This window comes from Polypterus senegalus, chromosome 11, assembly GCF_016835505.1.
Source record: "Polypterus senegalus isolate Bchr_013 chromosome 11, ASM1683550v1, whole genome shotgun sequence".
In the NCBI taxonomy this organism is placed as follows: Eukaryota; Metazoa; Chordata; class Cladistia; order Polypteriformes; family Polypteridae; genus Polypterus; species Polypterus senegalus.
In genome coordinates, this window is record NC_053164.1 from 38,086,443 (window position 1) to 38,106,965 (window position 20,523).

The 20,523-nt window shown below is 39.3% G+C and overlaps 1 protein-coding gene across 1 annotated transcript in view; it reads left to right on the plus strand.

The window, feature by feature from the left end:
* The window catches only part of LOC120539753 (macrophage mannose receptor 1-like), a 30,602-nt gene extending 10,676 nt beyond the window's left edge, over window positions 1-19,926 (plus strand). Inside the window, exons 4-8 of the mRNA XM_039770134.1 lie at window positions 491-832; window positions 2,112-2,156; window positions 10,169-10,291; window positions 14,108-14,195; window positions 17,545-19,926. Coding sequence (XP_039626068.1) covers window positions 491-832; window positions 2,112-2,156; window positions 10,169-10,291; window positions 14,108-14,163 — 566 coding nt within the window. The 3' untranslated portion in view covers window positions 14,164-14,195; window positions 17,545-19,926. The remainder of the gene's footprint in view (window positions 1-490; window positions 833-2,111; window positions 2,157-10,168; window positions 10,292-14,107; window positions 14,196-17,544) is intronic.
* The last annotated feature ends 597 nt before the right edge of the window (window positions 19,927-20,523 follow it).

Sequence of the window (20,523 nt, forward strand, 5' to 3'; positions counted from 1 at the left end):
TATGAAAGTAATTAGTACAGTGTGTCCCAACTGTTACTTTAAAATGAGTTCAATAAGAACACATGGGCACAGTTGGAAACTTCTTCTGGGTAAATTTCAGACAAATATTAGAAAGTATTTAATCGCACAGAGAATCATAAACACATGGAATAAATAACCAAGTAGTGTGGTACGAAGTAGGACTTTAGGGACCTTCAAAACTCAATCTGATGTTTTTGAATGAATTAGGTGGATAGGATTGGCAAGCTTTGATGGGTTGAATGGCCTGTTCTGGTGAAAAATTTTCTAATGTTCTAATAAATCAGACTAAGATCTGAAGCAGCAGTATTTACCTGCATGCCATTATGTAAATTTAACGTAAACCATATGTTATTTATATTTAATTATACAATCAAATTAATATAGCCTTTGCTATACCCAGAGGAGAGACATTCAAAATAAATGTTACCTCAAGGATGGTTATTTCAATATTTCTGTTCTCTTTATCCAGCAGATCAAGTTCAGTGGGAAAATTATGTGCTCATTAAGCAATGGGCTACCTGGAAAAAGGCAAATGAATACTGTTATACAAATTATTCTGTCTTAGCCATGCCACTATACAAAAGCGCATTCATGAACCATACTCAAATTGAACCTAATGTGGAGGCTTGGATTGGACTGAACAAGGAAGCTGCATCCTCAATCTGGCGTTGGGCTACTGGAGAAGCACTCAATAGCACCATGAATGCAACACAGGATAATCAAAACAGATCTTTGTGCATGAGTGTCAACACAGCAGGCGACTGGAAAAATAAGCCCTGCAATACCTCATTGTTCTTCATTTGCAGCATTGGTAAGGAAAATGAAAGAACGCGATCCAGTTTAAAACAGACAGACAGTAAGAGGCAATCATTCTAAGATTACAAGACAAGTTAGAGGGGCACAATTCAGCACACAAATAGAAAGATGAAGGGCACTCTGACATATGAGGAATTTGTGACATGAGGGAAACTGGGAATTGTGTCAAAATATGTATCTTTAGAAGTATCATGAACTAGTAACAGAGGAGCTGGAGTTCAGGGGCTAATTTAAAGGGACTCAGTTGTAATTGATTTATCAGACTGTAACGTCAGAGGAGACGGACAAGCACCTATAGATGGCCAGCAACACCGGGGGCAAGGCTGGTGTGGAGACAATCAAAGAAATAGAGAAACCCATTCCTATCATAAAGTGATTATGTAGTTTTAATCATGCATGGGAGTAACTTGCTCCTGAATCTCTCAGGCAGAGAAATTATCAATCATACAATTTATATAGACACTCAGGCTTACACATCAGGCTGGGCTTTGATGCTGAACACAGACAAAAGCAGAGAAAACAAGAAGCATTTGACTAATCCCAGTCCTGCAGTTAGGACTCCAGTTACCTCGGTCAGTACAAACTCTTTCCAGATTATCTCTCAGAAACATATCAATTGTCAAGGAAGGCAGGCAAGGCAGTGAATAATGAGAAATAAACTCTGTAGCTAAAATAATCAAACCCGTGCATATGCTCACACAACGCCAATTTATAATCAACAATGAAGCTAACTTACATGTCATTAGGTGTGGGAGGAAAAACAGAGAAAACACCAGTGAAGACACAGAGAGAATAGACAAACTCCTCACAGTTAGTGACCAGACTAGAATTTGAAATCTTTGGCAACAGAGCTAACAGAAAAGCAAGCAAGAGAACGTGTCTGAGAATGAGTCATTTATAGAAAGAAAGAAAGAAAGAAAGAAAGAAAGAAAGAAAGAAAGAAAATCTTATTGAAAAACATGTTTTAACTATTGTTAACCTTGTACAGCTCTGACCAGTAATAAGTCCAGATATGGACAGCCACAGATTCCAGGTGAACCATCCTAATCCTCTTTTTCATATCTTCTTTGAGCCAGGTTTTAGTTCTTTCTCTGCTTCCATCACAACTTCATTTTTACTTGTTTTCATTAAGAACTGTCCTTCCCATTCACTGCACATTATTTAAATCTCTATTTTATGAAATGGTGACTGCCTCGGTTTAAACTCTAGCCAATCTTGGAATATGATAACATATGCAGCAATTACACATAGTGATCAATACTTTATTTTCTTAGATGGGCAAAGAAAAGATGATACCATGAAAGCAAAACAGGGGTCAGGTAAGATTCTTTTTTTGTTTTCTTGTTCACAAATAAGCTTTATACTTCAGTAGCTGATCTATGCTCTGTAAAATATCTTCATGGATTAATGGATACAAAGTAAATTCTTATCTTTAATGTATTTGTGCTTTCTAGAGTATATGTAATTTTAATCTTCACTGCTTTTATTGCCATTTGTAATGATGCAAGCCATCCACTTTCTCATTTGTATTCCATGGCCGCAAGAACCTGGAGCTTATCCTGGTAGAATTAGGTTCAGGGTGAGAATTTTCCTAATGAAACACACCAGTCTATTGCAAAAACACACTAATGCTCCAAACCTGCACAGACTACCATATTGTTGGTTACCTTAATATGTTATAGCATAACTTTCTATTAGATGTTGGAGGAAAACCATGGTTAATGGGAAAATCTCATTAATGTTCTCAAGAGAACATTTTAACTCCACACTTTGCCCAAAACAGAATTTGAACACTTTGTCCAACAAGTATGTTTAATTTTTATTTACAGTGACAGAATTTCGTCATCTTTTGGGACTTCTTGATGAGTCTGAGTTTGCATAATATTCAAAACTCATTCAGATAATAATGGGAGTACAGAATTGTTAAATTCTGGAATAGGTGAGGTATCTCCTATCCATATAATGCCCAGAAGACCAAAAGAAAAAAGATAGTGTTTAATTATAAAGGAGCAGCATAGCAGCACAGTGGATAATTCTGCTGCATCACAGATCCAGCATCCTAGGCTCAGATCCTGCACTCCGACTCTGTCCACAAGATGTCTGCATGTCCAAACAGTGTCTGTGTGGGTTTTCCTCCCACATGTGTTAGATTAAATGATGACTATAAAATTGGCTCATTTTGAGTGTGTGCATAAGTTGGCCAAATAGACTGGTGTCCTTCCCAGGGCTGTTCGTGATTTGTGCCCAATGCTGCCACGATAGTCTTTAGTCCCCAGGGATTCTAAACTGAATGAAGTGGGTTTGAGAATTGTGACATCTGAGCACAGAAACCAAAGTGCATATGTTAATCTATGATTGGTCAGTGCGTAGCATCCTGGGTGAAAGTATGTAAGAGCACCAGAGGATTGAAAGAGCAAGCACCAAGAAGGCTGGAAGAAATAAAGTTTGTTTTTGGTATGATAAAGTCTGCTATCTGTGTCTTTGGCATAAGATATAGAAAGAAGAATGTTATGCTTTATTACACAAGCAAACAAAAATTAGAGGGTTTAACAGATGAACACAAAGTTCCACTATATTAAAAAAACTAACTCTACTGCTGCTATGGGCCTGCCTTCACAGATTACTTGAGCTGCTGTTTACCAGGTGGTGTGACTCTCCCATTTGCACACAGCAAAGCACTCGCTGCTCATCTCCCATCTCTATTTGGTGACTCTGGTCTCGTATCCTCCATCCAGTGAGACTTTACATCCTATTTTCTCCCAGCTCAAGACCTAACTGCAAACCTCAAACTAGAGTCACTTTTGATCAAGCACAGTAGTCACCATCAGGTTCAGATGGTCCTCCTAAAGAGATAACAAGCTAGTGCTTATACCAATGGCCCTCAGGGCTCTTGAGCAGGGCATAGTAGTGAGCTGGGGCCCCTGTTTTGACAGCAAAACAGAAACATACATTGGCATCAGAAACATTGTGGGCCTCTATGATCCTGGGGCCCCAAGCCATGCACATTGTGCCCATTCGTTACGAAGGCCCTGCTCTTGAAGACAAAGTGTCCCTTAAAGGGACAGGTCTCTTTGCTATCTGTTGTCTCTATTGGGTAGCAGAGTTCCATCCATATTGGTTTGAACTGTTTGTCACTTGTTGGCCAGTAAGATTTCTTGGCAGCCTTTTCTCCATCTCTCTCTCTCTTTCTCATTCCCTCCATCAGTATGTGTAATATCTTATTTCAACACTTTCACACAAAGCTTATATATCTGAAATACAGGCAGTTAACCTGCCTCATATGAAGAACAGGTACAGGGAGGAGCAGACACTAAATGTAAAATTTTCTTGACAATGTTGTCAATTTTCTCTTGTATGTAAAAAGAGTTTAAAAGTACATTAGCAGACCATTTCTAATTTTTTCACATTTGAATATTTGGTAAGAAAAGAGAGGAAGATGATAGTGTGGTGTGGGTTTTCACTTCCAAGGCTGAAAACCCTGTTCATGCCCATTCTTGAGTCCTTGGGATTAAACAAAGTTATAGAACATAAACCATTAATGGTAAAGGTGAATGTTACATCTGAACAAGAAAGGCAAATGTCAAGAAAATGAAGTAAAAGGAGTTTAAGTGTACATGGTGATACCATATAATTCACTTTGTATGTTTGGTAAAGCCTGGTTAAGACTCCAACACTTAATAAATAAAGCTCCTTAACAGAGAGTTGATCATACAGTACCTTTAAAAATGCAGCAAGCAGACACCCAGTCATTTAATGCAGCACAGTAATTCCCACTCCTGCATTGGATATGCAGACACTTGATTGTTTTATCAAGCAGGTTTGTGAGTGACTTTGGTGTAAAGGCCCCTGGGCACGCAACCAGAACGCCCTGATGGTAATTCCACCACTGATGTTTAGAATTCCACAGTGAATTCTTTTGTCATGGTGGTATTCATGGACAGATTATTGTCAAGACAGAATCTGAATAAAGCTTAGTGAAGCTCATATTGCATAACATAACATTCCCACACTGGCTTAATCCACTTAAGGGTCATGGTGCAGGTGTGAGTTCATACTGGGAACACTGGGCAGCAGGAAATAGACCTGAACAGGGCCCAGTCAATCACAGTGCTCACTCACACATACACCTACATTCACACAGGACCAGTTTTTACAACCTTCTGTCTTAAAAATAAAGGTTCTGTAATGGCACTTTATGGTTCTTTTCAGAGTTGTGTGGTTCCTCATAGAGCCATTGCTTGACAAAGTGCCATGTGATTCTGGAAGGGTTCTTTGCATATGATGTTGGGTTTTTTTTTTTGTGCTTTGAAAAACTTCCTAATATGTAGGGGTTAATGAAATCTTTAATGTTTGGTAGGGTACCTAGCAGGACACTAGTAGATTAAGAAAAACTGAACTTAGCCCGTTTTATCGTATGTATGCAGCAAGAGTACTTTTAAAATAATGAGCCATTGGTATTTCGCAAATCATTTATCATCAGTTCAAAGCTATTTACTATATGAAGGCTGTAACATATCTAAATAAATAAAATCTGGAACCTTAATTTGAACAGATTTAGGGCATCACTCTTAAGGTCTATTCAGGCACCTTTATTTTTAAGAGTGTATAAGGTGCATTTCATAGCATATTCAACTACAATATGCTTTTCAGCTTGTCGTGACAAATCTACCAAAAATGCTAAACAAACATGCTGGACAACGTTTAATGTTTGGAAATGGAGGTGGAGACAGAAATACTTTACTTGTCTGTGAACTTTATTAAATACATTAACACCACTGTCTCACAGTGCCAAACTTAGAAATCTAATTAGTCGTATTGTTCTGTAATAAAGAGCACAGTACAGTACTTATATTTTGCATGTCGAAAAGCTAATGTAGTTTTACAAAAGAGCCAGTAGATGGCACCATAGCAGTGTCCAGACGTTTCAAGTTAGCGCTACCATACATAGACATAGAATTACTAGACGCCGCATGACCAGCAGCATAGTACGTCAAGGTCGCCACCATATTGCGAGTGGCACTGCTGTGGAGTGAAGTAATGAATATTGTGCTGCTTAGGATTGCCCAAACCAGACCCTGGGGGATTACATTTCATAGGTAAGGCTGAATAATTGTTTTGGTTATATTTGGCCTTCAGAAAATCCCGTTTTATAATGTTAGCATTTAAGGTCACCTTATAATAAAATTAAACAATATTAGTAAAATTAAAACAAGAGAATGATAAATCAAAAAACAATAATTAGCAAACAAACAAAGATAACTGGCAGTAACAGTGCAAAATTCACAATTGGTATGCCAGTTTGAAAAGATAAGTTTTAAGGGCAGTTTTAAAATGTGTTATTGAGTAGACCTATATGTGAGGGAAGAGAATTCTCGAGTTGAAGAGCTCTATGAGAGACGCACGAGCTCCCACAGAACTGAGTTTGATGTGTGGTACAGAAAGTAGAGCTGCAGATGAGGATCTGAGTGAGCGAGACGAGTGCAAGTCTGTAGGAGATCAGTGAGGTAGGGTGGAGCTTTAAATGTTCAGAGCGGTATTTAGTATTGTAGGATATTCTGTAGTTAACAGGGAGCCAGTGAAGTTGAGAGAGAATAGGTGTAATATGTTCAGTGGATTTAGAACCGCAGGTTATTATCCTGGCAGCAGAATTTTAAAGTTTATGTTTATGTTTTTGTGGTATGCCAGATAGAATAGCATTACAGTAATCTATACGTGACGTGACTAGGGCATTAACCAATACTTCAGTACCGTGTTCTGTAAGAGCAGGACGAAGTCTAGAAATGTTTCGGAGATGGAAGAAGGCAGTCCAAGAAATGTTACTTATATGCGAGTAATTATTATTATTGTTATTATTGTTATTATTTAATAATTGCCATTATTAGTGTATAAATGGATATAAATAATTGCATGTAAACGATTCGCCAAACTCTGTTGTATGTAAACGATACTGTTTTAAACGTTATTGTTTTTTCATCAGAAAATCCGTTTTCCACTTCTACCTGTATTAGTTTAAATGGCACTTTTGCCACTCGCAATAGGGCTGACGCGCTGACGTATCGTGTCGACTGGGCAACACAGTGAATGCGGCGTCTATCTATACATGTCTATGCTTCCACATCCCAAATTAGAAGTGCGTGTGTTCCGGTCATATTAGTCATATCAGGTCACAGCTGATCAGAGTGCACATGCGCGATTCTGCCGCTCCTCCACAGTGTGTGTTGTATGCAGCACGTGCACAGTTTTTTTTCTGAAAGATACAGGTTATAAAAATGAATCAATCTTTTTCAAGTATGGGTTGAAAATAGTATTATGCTGGTGAGACAATGCAGAATTTCCAGGAAACCTTTAAGATTTCACTTATGCAAAATAATACTCCTATTAGGGTCAACAGTAGGTTATACAGTTAGGTCCATAAATATTTGGACAGAGACAACTTTTTCTAATTTTGGTTCTGTACATTACCACAATGAATTTTAAATGAAACAACTCAGATGCAGTTGAAGTGCAGACTTTCAGCTTTAATTCAGTGGGTTGAACAAAAAGATTGCATAAAAATGTGAGGCAACTAAAGCATTTTTTAACACAATCCCTTCATTTCAGGGCTCAAAAGTAATTGGACAAATTAAATAACTGGAAATAAAATGTTCATTTCTAATACTTGGTTGAAAATCCCCAGCCTGAAGTCTTGAACTCCTGGACATCACCAGAGGCTGGGTTTCCTCCTTTTTAATGCTCTGCCAGGCCTTTACTGCAGTGGCTTTCAGTTGCTGTTTGTTTGTGGGCCTTTCTGTCCGAAGTTTAGTCTTCAACAAGTGAAATGCCTGCTCAGTTGGGTTAAGATCAGGTGACTGACTTGGCCATTCAAGAATTTTCCACTTCTTTGCTTTAATAAACTCCTGGGTTGCTTTGGCTGTATGTTTTGGGTCATTGTCCATCTGTATCATGAAACGCCGCCCAATCAATTTGACTGCATTTAGCTGGATTTGAGCAGACAGTATGTCTCTGAACACCTCAGAATTCATTCGGCTGCTTCTGTCCTGTGTCACATCATCAATAAACACTAGTGTCCCAGTGCCACTGGCAGCCATGCACGCCCAAGCCATCACACTGCCTCCACCGTGTTTTACAGATGATGTGGTATGCTTTGGATAATGAGCTGTTCCACGCCTTCTCCATACTTTTTTCTTGCCATCATTCTGGTAGAGGTTGATCTTGGTTTCATCTGTCCAAAGAATGTTTTTCCAGAACTGTGCTGGCTTTTTAGATGTTCTTTAGCAAAGTCCAATCTAGCCTTTCTATTCTTGAGGCTTATGAGTGGCTTGCACCTTGCAGTGCACCCTCTGTATTTACTTTCATGCAGTCTTCTCTTTATGGTAGACTTGGATATCGATACGCCTACCCCCTGGAGAGTGTTGTTCACTTGGTTGGCTGTTGTGAAGGGGTTTCTCTTCACCATGGAAATGATTCTGCGATCATCCACCATTGTTGTCTTCCGTGGACGTCCAGGGCTTTTTGCGTTGCTGAGTTCACCAGTGCTTGATTTCTTTCTCAGGATGTACCAAACTGTAGATTTTGCCACTCGTAATATTGTAGCAATTTCTCAGATGGGTTTTTTCTGTTTTCGCAGCTTAAGGATGGCTTCTTTCACCTGCATGGAGAGCTCCTTTGACCGCATGTTGTCTGTTCACAGCAAAATCTTCCACATGCAAGCACCACACCTCAAATCAACTCCAGGCCTTTTATCTGCTTAACTGATAATGACATAATGACGGACTTGCCAACACCTGCTCATGAAATAGCCTTTGAGTCAATTGTCTAATTACGTTTGAGCTCCTGAAATGAAGGGATTGTGTTCAAAAAATGCTTTAGTTGCCTCAAATTTTTATACAATCGTTTTGTTCAACCCACTGAATTAAAGCTGAAAGTCTGCACTTCAACTGCATCAGAGTTGTTTCATTTAAAACTCATTGTGGTAATGTACAGAAGCAAAATTAGAAAAAAGTTGTCTCTGTCCAAATATTTATGGACCTAACTGTATATTCATTCAACCAATCATTAAACACCTTATTTATTTTTCTGGTGCTAATATTTTAGAAAAAAAAGTGTAATACTAATTATAACTGCACTTCAGAATAGGTAATCCACCTTAAAGCTAAGCATGTTTAGGCCTGGCCAGTATTTAGAATGGAGCCAATCTGGGGAAAGCTTGGGTTGTTATTGGAAGAGGCATTGGGGAGGCCAGCAGGGGGCGCATACCTTGTGGTCTGTGTGTGGATCCCAATGCTGCTATGCAGTGATGAGGACATTGTACTGTAAAATCATTGGATGAGACCTGAAAATGAGGTCCTGACTCTCTGTGGTCTTAACAGGTCCCTGGGCATCCTTTGAACAGAGAAGGATGCACACCCCCAATGTCCTGGCTAAACTGTCCATCACAGCCTTGTCCATTTTGGGCCCCCACCATTCTTTCAAATGGACTAACTATTTCACCCCTTCACTGCCTGATAGCTAATGTGTGGTTAATGTAGTTCCCCACTGTCTATGTAAAGAGCTTTGAGTAGGTTATTAAAGCACCAAATGAATATAATTATTTATTTATTATTATATGGATCATGTATTTATCAAAATACATTCCACCTGCAAAACATCTATTGACACTTTAAATTTTAAAATATTAATTTGCAGAAACTTTGAAAAATTGTTATTATGTATTGAGTTAACAATTGATTTGAAGAAATATCATATAGCATTATTCATAATAATTATCATGTTAAGGAAATGTTATATTATTTACATTTAGACTTGAGGATCAATGTGTATTTTGTAACATGAATAAATTAACAAAATATATTTTATGTTATCAATATATTCAATTGAGAATGTTTTGAAGTGACCTCAAGGCATCTTTAAATGTTTTGGTTTCTTCTAATGATTTTGATGGGGTTTTTTTTGAGTGTTGACCAAAGGTTTATATAAACCATATGTATTATTAAATACGGAGAGGTACCAAATCCATAAAGAAAGAAGTTGAGAATTCCACTCCACATATTAACCTGTTGAAAAAATAACCTGAATTTTACATTTAAACTGTTCAACATGCTAAAAATAAGAACACTAAATGCTAAATTATTCTATGTAAATTAGTACCTCTTATAGGTGCAATTGTGATTGTTTTCAAATGTCTCTTTTTATGAATTGTGCAAATTCCAAATGAATCCTTTATTTTAAATGACACCTTTTTACAGCAAACACTATGGAGTTAACTCATTTAATCATTAGATATCATTTCCTTATTTTATGTAATAATGAAGGAATACTCTTTTTTTTGTAGAATCAGCTATATCAAACATTTCCTGCTATGGTTCTTCAGGGTACACAACTTCACAAAAGAAGAAAACATCAAAATCAAAAGTCACTAGCAGGGCCAGTTATGCCTCGGCCTGCTGCCATACAGGTAAACCTTAAGGCGTCTTTTGGGATGCTCTAACTGCTCACTTCAATGGCCTGTATTATCATGAACAATCTTGACCACCTAGAGTATCAGCAAGCTGAAGAGAGATGGCATGGGAGTAGAGGTCTGTTGTATTTGACCATTAAGCTAAATAACATTCATGTACTCATCAATTTAATGAGCCCATTACATTACATTGCTGCAGGGAGTTGGAGCCTACCATGGCAGCATCATGCACAAGGCTGGAATGTACCAATATTAATTATGTTGCAAAGAGGTACTTAGTTGAATATGTCAGTGTCTCTTTAACAATAAATACCACCAGATGTCTGGATGTAGTTTAGTTTGCTAATCAATATGGTGCAATACTACTGTATAGTTTTTTATGATACTCCAGAAATATCAAGACTGCTCATAAAAAACAGTAAATTTATTTCCTACTTACAGTATAAGGTCTTTTTTTTAAATTAGTTGATGTGCATGGGAATCTAAAGAAAAATATTTTTACATGTGGGAAAACGGGCGGCACGGTGGCGCAGTGGTAGCGCTGCTGCCTCGCAGTTAGGAGACCCGGGTTCGCTTCCCGGTCCTCCCTGCGTGGAGTTTGCATGTTCTCCCCGTGTCTGCGTGGGTTTCCTCCGGGCACTCCGGTTTCCTCCAACAGTCCAAAGACATGCAGGTTAGGTGGATTGGCGATTCTAAATTGGCCCTAGTGTGTGTTTGGTGTGTGGGTGTGTTTGTGTGTGTCCTGCGGTGGTTTGGCACCCTGCCCAGGATTGGTTCCTGCCTTGTGCCCTGTGTTGGCTGGGATTGGCTCCAGCAGACCCCCGTGACCCTGTATTCGGATTCAGCGGGTTAGAAAATGGATGGATGTGGGAAAACTAATTTTTTATGATAAGCAAATATTGACAAGGAAATGTTCCCTACCTTTCCATCCAAAAAAAAAAAAAAACATGTCACGTGTGCTCCCATATATGTCTTTCATTAAATGTTCTGTTCATTGCAGGGTTTTCAAAAGTCACAGCATTGGGTTTGGATGAAACACTATTGTAAGACAGGAAAAATTCATATAAGTGCTCATAGAGTTGCAATTGAACTAACATTTATGTCTTTGAGATTTGAGAGAAAAAACAGAATACCTGGAGAAACCTCATGTAGAGCCAAAGAAAACACTCAAGTTTCATAGAATACTGGGGCCAGGATTTGATCCCTGTGGTGCAGAAGCGCTAAATACTGCACTACCTGACCATCATGTGACAAACCTATTTATTAATATGAGTGCTGCAGAACACTGCTGTTCATCAGGCTCATGTCCATTACACCTTGGTTTACTCCACATGGCTTCTCTACTTATCACATATATAAGTAGAAACATTATACACTGGAGGACACCATGAATGGATTGTGATCAATTAGACAGCTCACCGAGTGTCACAATTCCAAACCAATCCAAAGCCTAGTGGAGGTGACGCTCAAAGTAGGGGTGGGGATTTTGAACTGCACAGATCAGAGGTGGTCTTGTTAAACTGGTCTGATGAGGTCAAGCTTCTGATTATGATAAACTCAATGGTCTACGGTCTCCTAAAAAGACCCCATTAAACATATAAATGTGCACGTGTTAAAAATAATCATAACCTGCTGAATGGGGAAACCCTTTCTGTGACATCAGTGGTAAAAGTAAATGATACCTTGTGGTGCGGTGTGTGTGCTCTGTTGTTTACTGTTATGCTGTTAGTATAGGAGTTGATGTAAGGTTAAAAGAACTGGCAGCCATGTTTGTGAAAATATGTATTTGAAATAAATGATGTTTCAAAAGGACTACAGATTTCAGTACTCAAAACACCCAAATCAACACCAGTAGAAGCACAAGGTTTCATGACATCCACCTTTGACTACACATCTAAATGAATAACTAAAGTGAGTTCACATGAATGTCTGATTGGAAATGCAAACACGCCATGCCAGAATATTGCCTCAGTGTTTTAACATGTAGTATATGCACAGAACACAATGTTTATCTAAACTCTACTTGCGGCTGTTATTATGTTATATTGTGATGCAATTGTCAAAATGACAGACAGACATCATAGCAGACAGAAACACTTCTCAAACACTTGTGTGTGTGTCTGTGTCTACTCTGTCAGAGCGCTCATTACAATTTACAGATTGTATCATTAAGCTTCACTTACTTTGGTGCTACTGAGCTCCTGAACTGATAACAGCTGTGTAGCTGTTTATTTTCTCTCACCGTCAAGTTTTATTGTTCAGTTAAATCTTGCTCTCTCCCTGAAACCCTGCTGGTTTAAATGATGCACGGCCTAGAGGAATTGGGGTGTGAGTGTTTAAAGAAAAAGCCCTGTGGGCATAGTCTTTGTCACAAGGGATTTCACTATGTGGAATGAGCCCCGGACACAGACAGGTAGACATGTTGCAAATCACCACCACACGTTTATTTACAGACTATATACAATAATAAAGTGCCACACAACCCACTTCACCCCAAAGCCCAGGCCTCACACTGCCTTTTCTCTTCCTTCAGACCGCCTCCTCATCTCCTCTCCAGACCTCGTCCTCTTCCACCCAACTCTAGCCCTCGTATAGAGGGAGGCGGACCCTTTTATAACCACCCGGATGTGCTCCAGGTGTCCTCCAACACTCCCCTGTGTGGCGGAAGCACCGGCTGTGTACCTGGAAGCACTCCGGGTGTCCCCGATCCTCTTCCCCCCAGCACTTCCAGGTGTGGCGGAAGTGCTGAGGTCCAGGGCTGTCTAGACATTAGGGCGCCCCCTAGCGGTGACCACGGGCCTCTACAGGGTTGAGCTTCCAAGCTCTCTACCCGTGGTCCCCAAAGCAACCAGGGTGGTCGCCCCCTCAATGGTCTGGAGGAGGTACAAGCCCTCCTCCAGTCCTCCTGGGCGTCCCGGCTGGGTAGCAGCCCCAGCCTCTCACCACAACTACTATTTACTACAAACTTTTTGACATGTTTTTCCCCAGCTGTGCATTCTTATTTCAGAATCACGTCTGGCCCTGAGAGACTGCTTATTCCAGCACAGAAGAATACCTGTTCAGACACAGGGAGACCATTCAAAGTATAGACATGCAGCAACTGGGAATAGAATTTAAACTCAGGTCTTAGGAGTTCTGAGGAAAACACTAACTACTCCACCACTTGACTTTCATTCAACCATCTATCTTCCCATTTTCAAAACTTTGGAGGAAAATAAGGAGTTGGGGCCTATATCCTGGCAACACTGGGCACATCAAAATTCACACTGGGACAAGCAGAGTAGCAAATGAAACCTAAAATTCAGAAGGAAACCTATACAAATGTGAGTTAAACATACACACTTCACATGGGTGGCATCTCATTCAATGGCAAAAATGTGTTAACAACCATTGTAAGGCCTTTATTTATCTTGCCAGCTTGGTGAACTCTGTCATAGTGAAGCTAGAAGTAACACATAATACTTTAAAAGCTAGTACACCTAATCTAATTCAGTCCTGGTGAAGGCCTGAGCCTGTCCTGGCAGCACTGAGTACAAGAGAGGAAGTAGCACTGGACAGCGTGTCAAAAAATCTCAGGGGTTATTTGTACACAACTGTCAATTCAAACAGTACTGATTTGGCATTGTCAGCTAACCAAACTTGCATGTCTTCAGGAATGTGGGAAACTGCAGACTGCTCAAGGACAATGAAACTGTGCAAAGATTTCAAACTCAAGCTGCTGTCAGAAGTCATACAAAAAAATTTTAAACAAAACAGCACTTTAAAATGAGCTTTTACAGTCAGTTTCTTCAATTGTTTATTTCTTGGTTTCAGGATGGATACCTGTGACTTTTACTTTACTGAATTCCATAATTAGCTTTGTCAAGTAAGACGGATGGCAACAAAGATCAGATTGGGCTTGGTAAGTCATTGGAATCACAGTCCAGTATTTATTTTCTGTAGTATTTAAAAGAAATGGTGAGACCCAGTTTTTAGATACATGTCTTTTCATTTGAATCCCAGGAAAGAAGAAGAAGAAAAATAAATACAGAATTGCCAAATGACTATGCTTGTATTGAATTGACAAACAACTGAAGCGTTTTGCTTTTTGTCTTAGTAAATTCTCCAAGCTGCTCTGCAGCTTTATTGGTACATACAGAATAAAATGATGGAAGCTTCTGCATCTGTTAAATGGCCCATCCTCCCAAAAATTGGCCAAAGAACAAAGCATAAGCTATGCTAAAAAGAACAACCTGCCATATCTTTGTTATGCCTGATGTCAAGGCAGGCCATGCAGCCTGTTTTCTAATCTGACAAATGGAAAACCACAGGATTGCAAGTTCAGTCACCTCCATTGATTCATTGTCACTGTTAGCAGTAAGTTACTGTTATGAATAAAAGTGTCCCCTAATAAATGGATATAAAATGACCCCATTCTAGTCCATGTGATGGACTGATGCCCTATTCAGGGATGATTACTGCCTTGAGCCAGTTGCTGCCTGGATAGGTAGCAACATAATTGAGCAGGCTTGAGAACATTATGTCATGCTATCCAGGTCGGCTCTGAAGACGACTTCATTTAAAATGGATATAGTAATATCGCCAAAGGCTAATGTTGATTTCAGTGTCTTGTTACTGCTAAGGGTCATAACAGCACCTCAAACCCCAAACAAAACCTCATAGACAAAGTCTCGAGTTCAAACACATGCTTTTATTTTACAGAGTACCTTTAACAAGTTTCTTCCTTGTCAGAACAGTACAACAAGGTAAACCCTTTCTCTTCTCTCTTCTCGACTTCTCTCAAGCAAGTGTTGGCCAATTCCTTTCCTGACTCCAACTTGCAATGAGAAGTCAATGGCCCCCTTCTCATTCCAACGCAGAAGTACTTCAGGTGTCAAAACCTCATTTTCAAGAAGCACTTCCAGGTCGGGTAGAAACTTGAACGTTTACTTCCTGATAGCTCCCCCTGGTGTCCCAGATGGGGGATCTCAGCCTCCGAGCTGAGATAAGTAATAGTCCCTGTTCTGAGCCTTCTATTTTGTCCATACTCGATGCTGGCATCCCAGCTACAAGATTCCCATCCATTGTTGCTGGGATGCCTAACCTGGTGCATCTTTCTTCTACAACCTTTATTATGTTGGCCTCCTAAACAGATAAGGGAAGGGAGTCCATCCTACCTTGGACGCTGGTTTGCCCATTACAGCCTATAATCATAAATGATTGTTTTCATTATTCATTCAAGCGAATCTCCGCTCAGTTTGAGCAAGCATACATTAATTTTCCAAATACACTTACCCCAACACAGTTAAATATGGACTTCAATCAAATACCAGGAGCATTAGATGCAAAGCAAGAAGTAATCCTGGACAGTCCATGGCAAGGCACACCCAGTCACAAACTCATACACAATTATGTATATGAAGATAGTTTACATTTACCATTCACTCCTTTAGTACTGTGTCTCTTCGGAAAATCCTTGGTTACCGCTAGTTTGACTTTGTATCGAACAAGCAGTTGTTCACACAGTCCTGAATGAGATACATTATCTGCATTGTGAGGTAGCGTCAATTACAGCACTATAGCCATGTGGTACTATTCCTCAAGGGTGAACCAGATCACAGGATTCTCATTGTTGAGGACTAGTGTGGCTGGACCAGGCCAAGAAGACGCCCACATAACACCAGGCTGCAGCAGATAGACGGTCATTTCTGGAGGGTGGGACTAGACCACATGTCTGTGTTGGGGGTTGCCACCTGGAATCCAAAGCTGTTTCATCATGAGGTGGGTGTGACAACACACTGTACCAATGCATGCTCCCCAACCTGACCTGACCTGAATCAGCATTAAGTGCATATCTGTGAGATACGACACGAAACCCAGAGTACTGGGATAGATCACAGATGGACCTGGGGACTACAGAAAGTGTGCAGGCAAGAAATTGAACCTTGTGTTCTGCTAGCTAGCCATCATAAGAACAAACATATTTATCAATTTAGATCCTGCCAAACAAGGTTGTGAATCAGGTCTATCTGCATTTTTAGCATGAACCAGGTTTTACTCCACACAGGTTCTCTGCTTACTCAATACATAATTTTTTGTTCTTGCTGTCAGGTCATACATTTTATTTGCCACTCAAAGCTAAAGTCAGTGAGTTATGCTGTGGTGTCTCTTTCAAGGTCTTAAAAAGGTCAGCTGTTACCAAACAGTGCTTGTTTCCTTCCAGCCCAAGCCAAAATTATACTCCTAACCCCATGATACATATAGAGGATCATGAAATAGCTGGACTAGCTGTGGCAATTAAGTTTTTCTTGACCAACACTGAAATACCAGTGGAAAAATGCAAAGCCCCAGCTCTCCAGCTAATGATGCATTCTCAAGAAAGTAGCAGTCTGGATCTAACCCTATAAAATGAACAAGGTTTCTCTCACTATAAACAGAAGCTAAAGTGACAAATGCCCACCCTCCTTCAACAGTTTATCACTAAAACAGATATGGTTGAGATATGCTTGAACATTAGCAACCATACGACCTCCACTTCAGAACAGGTAATCCATCAAAAGCTAAGTCTGTCACAACCTGGCCAGTACTTGCATGGCACACCAACTAGGGAAAGCTTGGGCTGCTGCTGGAAGAGGTGTTGGTGAAGCCATCAGAGGACACTTACCATGTGGTTTGTGTGTGGATCCCAATGCCTCAATGTAGTGACAAGGATACTGTGTTTGTAAAAATGGTGCTTTTGTTGGATGAGACGTAAAAAACCAAGCCCCTGACTCTTTGTGGTCATAAAAGATCCCTAGTCATCCTTCGAAAACAACAGGGTGTACCCCAATGTCCTGGCTAAATTTCCCACATCAGCTTGTCCATTCAGGTCCCCTAATTATACCATCTCTAATTGGCTCACTGGCTCTTGTAGTCTTTCACTACCTAATAGCTAGTGTATGGTGAGTGCACTGGCACAAAAATGGATGTTGTTGCATCATCCAGGTGGATGTTGCACATTGGTGGTGCTTGATGTGGCTCCCCAACAATCTACGCCAAACATTTTCAGTGTCTACTGTAGAAAAGCACTAGCTATCTAATAGCATAATCAAGAACCTTTGTGCCATGGGAAGGACAGGTTCTTTATCAGCATTATCCAGAAAAGTTATCTCAATTTAATGTTCTGACTGATTGATGTTCTATAAGAGTTACAAGACAAACTTGTTAGTATTTACTTACATGTTTTTTTCTACTAAAGTGCACATTTGTTTTTTTTTGTTTTTATCATCTAGGCAGGAATGTCATTCTGAATAGTTCTGGGATCCTATCTACCTGAAAAATTCCTGCTGACAATTCAACCACACAAGTGAATCCGTCCAAGGATGAGACTCATTATCATTAGTAACATACATTCTGCAGGAAATTACTTCTTCCTGTGATTCATCCAGCTATGTCTAACTGAGATGTCACCTAGCGACCATGTTTCAACATTTTGAAGTTTACTGTTAATTAAGGGTGCTTGTTAGACTACCTTCTTTCTAGAATTTTGCTTTTGATGCCATTGATTTTCTAACTTTATAGAAAACAATATACTCAGTAACTCCCTGCCTAAGCTATCGTATGTTCTAAATTAAGCCCTGGGTTCCAGTTTGATTATTCAGGGGTATATTATTCCTAGATGTACTAGGCAGTCATCCAGGTGTGGCCATTAAATTGAAACAAAGCTGCAATCCCATTTTGACAACAAAAGACAATAGAGCAGAAAATGCTTGCAAAAACCACCCTGCCTTTAAAGCAAGATGGTATATTTTCTACTTGTATAGTAGGATGTGATCAATACAAAAGTCTGTTTTCTGCTCCTGTCAGAGATCATTAAGGTTATCTGATGCCTTCCAGTGCCATCTCTTGCAAATTCAAACTCGCATTCTAATTGTTTTGCTTAACCAGTCCTAACTCTAAAATGTTGACTATGCTGTTAACTATTACTGTTCTCGGGATATGTTTCTGCCATCTGTTCTGGGCCACACCTTTAAAGCTCTTATTTAATCAACGCATCAGACCCTGACCTCAGTTTCACCCTGTTTGGCACATATCCTTGCCCTGATGTTAATTTCACAATCCACCATCTGCTTTTGGTTCAAGCCTACAAGCTACTTGTGTCAAAAAAGCGAACACCTGATGTAAGGGTCTGGTGCATGTTTTGAGGATACATTCAGATTTAGGCCTGGATTTCTGCATTGGGTTTGAATGCAGCTTCAAATTCTTCGTTATGTAGTGACATTTTTCTTGTTTGTGAAATTTAGTGTATTTTGAGCCCAACTTTTAAAGACTTTGTTTCACACTTAGCATAACATTTATTCTTCTGATTCAGTGATCTCCCTTATAATGTTTCAAGTACAAAATTTATCCTACAATGCCAAGCCAAAACTTGCACCTTAGCAATTGTTGGTCAAGAGGAACATCATTTAGTTTAAATAGAACTCTACCTTTTTGATGCATCATTTTCATTCTTTTTCAACCCCAAGAGGTGGTTAGATTTCCAGACATTGACACTATATAAATTAATTTGCTGTTTCACAAGGTTTCCTAGTTAATCTGGAGTAAACACCTTTCAGATCATGAGCTGGAGGTAGAGATTAACAACAGAGGGGTGCAGGATTTTAAAAGAGTGAATCCACTGGCTACAGAAGGCTTAATTAAATGTGATACAACATGTGCTCTGAGGCTAAGCCTGAGGCAAAAAGCCTGAGTGAGGCTTATGTCTGATTAACTTCTGCTGTGGACTTAGATATGGACTTAGACAAGTGGCTTGTTTTACACTATGTTGTGGAAGAAAATAGGAAATTGTTAAATTATTCCTAGAAGCATAACAGAACGTAACACAAGCCCACTTACTTCAATTCAGGTTGCTAGGGGCTGGTGTCTATTCTACTAGCTTTAGGTGTAATCAGGAAGTGACAATGAAGTGGACTCCAAATGATAACATGGAACTGTGGGAGGGAAGAATAAATAATTTAAAGAAAAACCTCTGTGGAGAGTGTTAAGATGTAGCCAACTGTATGTATGGCCTCCTAAAGGCACCATACACCAGGCCAAGCCTTCTGAGCCTGCCTAGAATTAACATCACCCCAAAAATTCTGACCTCCTGACTCTACAGCAAGGTTTTGTCCTACTCAGTCCCAAAATAAGGAATTGTCTTTCAAAGTTCTAAACAATCTCTTTATACTCCAAAATATATAAAATACATGTAACTGGAAGGACAAGTCCTATTGCAGAATCTCTATAAATGGGGATATTTATTTTGACTGCGGTGAGCTGACGCCCTGCCTGGGGTTTGTTTCCTGCCTTACACCCTGTGTTGGCTGGAATTGGCTCCAGCAGACCCTCGTGACCCTGTAGTTAGGATATAGCGGGTTGTACAATGGATGGATGGATATTTATTTTTACAAATGCAAGAGTCACAAAAGGAGGCAAAACAAAGGAAAAGTCCCAAAGCAATTGGAAGACAGTATGCACAAAAAAGAAGCAAGAATTCATATATTAGAAAAAAACAGTATTTACAGAGGAATGCACTCAAAGACACAAAAATGGACCACTGAAGGATCCACTCTCAGCTTTGAAGTGTAAAGGGTCAAACCACTTGAGCTTCTACCCTCAAAACATAAGGAACATAAGAGAACAAGACTAAATACATACAAATACAATACTTGCAAATTAAACAATAAAAAAATTAAAAATATTATTTACATAAATCAAAATAAAGACAAATCAATACAATGAAAAAAATAATGTAAAAGGGCAAATAATATTTGAAAAGTAACAAAATCAAGAATAAACCAGATCCAGGGCTAGAACTCTGACTAAGCCATAACAGTGAGAAGGAAAATGTGCAGGGTCCATGCAGAACATATTCTAAAGGACAGCGTCACAAAATCAAATTTCCAAAGCTATATTTTGCTCATTAGCTTAAAACATATTATTATCATCATCATCATCATCCATGCATCCATTTAGTAAATGCATTAATCTAATTTTAGGGTAGCAGGAAGCTGAAGCCTAATCGTACTTTCAAATGACTTCAATCTGTTTTTCTGATGCTTTTATCTGCAAGCAAAAGAAAAAGAGCAGCAGCAGTTCTTCTGAAGAATCTAGCAATAAAAATTGTATTTCAGAAGTTAAGCTGAATAAAATAACACTCTTTTTATTAGTGTATTAACACACCTAATGAACTCTTAACATTCAAAATGTTCTTTCAATTCAGAAACACCTTT